Source organism: Frankliniella occidentalis, unplaced genomic scaffold (assembly GCF_000697945.3).
Source record: "Frankliniella occidentalis isolate FOCC.00 unplaced genomic scaffold, Focc_3.1 Scaffold34, whole genome shotgun sequence".
Taxonomy (NCBI): domain Eukaryota; kingdom Metazoa; phylum Arthropoda; class Insecta; order Thysanoptera; family Thripidae; genus Frankliniella; species Frankliniella occidentalis.
Window position 1 is genome coordinate 119,427 of NW_026267164.1, and position 2,101 is coordinate 121,527.

At 56.1% G+C, this 2,101-nt stretch overlaps 1 protein-coding gene across 1 annotated transcript in view; it reads left to right on the forward strand.

The window, feature by feature from the left end:
• Positions 1–243: 243 nt before the first annotated feature.
• Positions 244–2,101, forward strand: part of LOC127749136 (histone acetyltransferase KAT6A-like) — a 17,810-nt gene continuing 15,952 nt past the window's right edge. Inside the window, exon 1 of the mRNA XM_052265992.1 lies at positions 244–2,032. Coding sequence (XP_052121952.1) covers positions 244–2,032 — 1,789 coding nt within the window. The remainder of the gene's footprint in view (positions 2,033–2,101) is intronic.

A 2,101-nucleotide genomic window follows, 5' to 3' on the forward strand; every position in this document is an offset into this window, starting at 1 on the left:
GGTGCTGAACAGGCCGAAGGAGATGGTGAGGGCGTGAGGGTGCAAAGCGTCATATCGGACACCACCTCAGTGGAGGTCGCGGTACAAGATCCAAAACAGATCGGAGGAGAGGGTGAGGAGGGGTCGGAGGTACTGGACATCTCGCCCAACACCAGTGCGAAAGTAACTGGACAGATTGCTGAGCAGGCTGGAGAGAAAAGTGGGTATCTGTCGGAGCAAAGGGTTATCTCGGACACTACCTCGATGGAGGTCACGAACTCGTGTGCTGAAGCCCCCGCCGAGGAGGCGGAGCAGAGGGTGTCCGAGCAGAGCAAGGAAGCCGTCGGGGCCGAAACCACCCCGTCGTTGGAGGTGACGGACCAGGCAGCTGAGCGTCCCAAGAAGCCGGCTGATGTGCAGCCTGAGCAATCCATCTCCGTCGATAGATCAGACCAAAGTGCTGAGGCCACCGCACAGCAGAATGCTGCGGGGTCCGCCACTGAAGATCAGGTAGCAGCAACGGATAACGAAGAGATTGAGAAACACCAACTTACAGCCCTTGTGGAGACCCGGGTGGAAAACAACGTCCGTGGGGAGGAGAAGGATATGGAGGACACTGTCCCACGTGGAGAGGCTACAACTGAGGAGTCGGACATGATGAGCAACAATACGGAGCTTACAGAAAAGTCAGTGCAAAGGGCACAGGTAGTTAATGAAAAAGGGTCGTGTGAAGGCGTCGACCAATCCGCTGACGTAGAGGCACATTCAGCAAACGAGACACTCCAACAGGGAACCCCTGATTTGAATATCCAGGATGAAGATGTGGTAGCCCCAGAGGTAAACATCGGCCTAAAGGAACCCACAGAAAATCACTTCGCCTCAGAGAAAACCACGGGCATCGACGTGGAAAATTTAGAAGGGACGGCCTGCTTAAAAGAAACGACCAGCCCACAAATCGGATCAGTACAGGAAAACATTGACCCAATAGGAGTCATTAGCCTACAGATTGAGCATACAGAACCTACAGCCCCAAAGGAGCAAAATGTCCCTGAAGCTGATCCTTCAGGAGTAAGAGGCCCAGAGGAAAATTATTCTAGCCCGAACGTCGAGCTAGAAGAAGAGCCAGTCCAATCGGAGCCCGCAGAGGAGCGCGCAGAGCTACAGGAAGCCTCACCTCTTCTAGAAGCAACAGCACAAGAGGGAGAACCCGGTGAAAATGACACCCCGTCCACAAGTAAGGCCACATCGGTTAAGTCAACGCCGATAAGTGCCTCTCCTGAAATAGCAACTGTCCATCTGACAGGAAGCTCGCCAAAATCACAAAAAATCGTCCTTGGCTTTACGGACGAGCAGGTGAAAGCAGCGAAAGATGAAATTTCTACAGGAGTGGTCGCTTCCCTACCATCTGAGCAACGGCCGCCCCACGTCCAAGATGTGGCTCTAGAGGTGACAAAGACTGCCGAGGAGGTAGTGGTTTCGTACAATCAAGAAGAGAGCAAGGTCAGTGAGGCGCCGGCTGATTCGATTGCTGAGCCCCAAGAAACACGAGAGGCTCCGTGCCCAGTCGTACAGCCGCGCAGGAGGTCCAAGGTGCGGGACATGGTTGCGGCGATCGAGGCCAGCTCCGGGGAGAAGGAGGGCCCGCAGGTCGAAAGCCACCCCAGACCCTCACGCCTGACGACGCGCCAAGTAGAGCCCCTTCCACATCCTGAGACGAGAAAACCTGACCCTCGTGTCGAACTCCAGACGCAGACGACGGATTCGGTGGAGTCGCATGCAGGAAACAAATCAAGTGTGTCAGTAAAGTTGGCGCAAGGGTGCCAGGGGGCGCCCCTCAGCCAGTCCCACGCAGAGTCTTGCAGCGAGTCTCACAATGAGCCCCTCGACGAATCCCTGCCCGAGTCCCACTCCAAACCCGCCACCGAATCCCACGCCGAGCCGCTCATCGAGTTCAACGAAGAACCAATCACCAAGCCCCACGACGAGTCCCTCCCAGAATCGAACGCCGGGTACCACACCGAACCTCCGGCCGAGTCCAACGAAGAACCCATTAGCAAGTCCTACGACGAGTCCCTCCCAGAACCGAACGCCGAGTACCACACCGAACCTCTGGCCGAGTCCA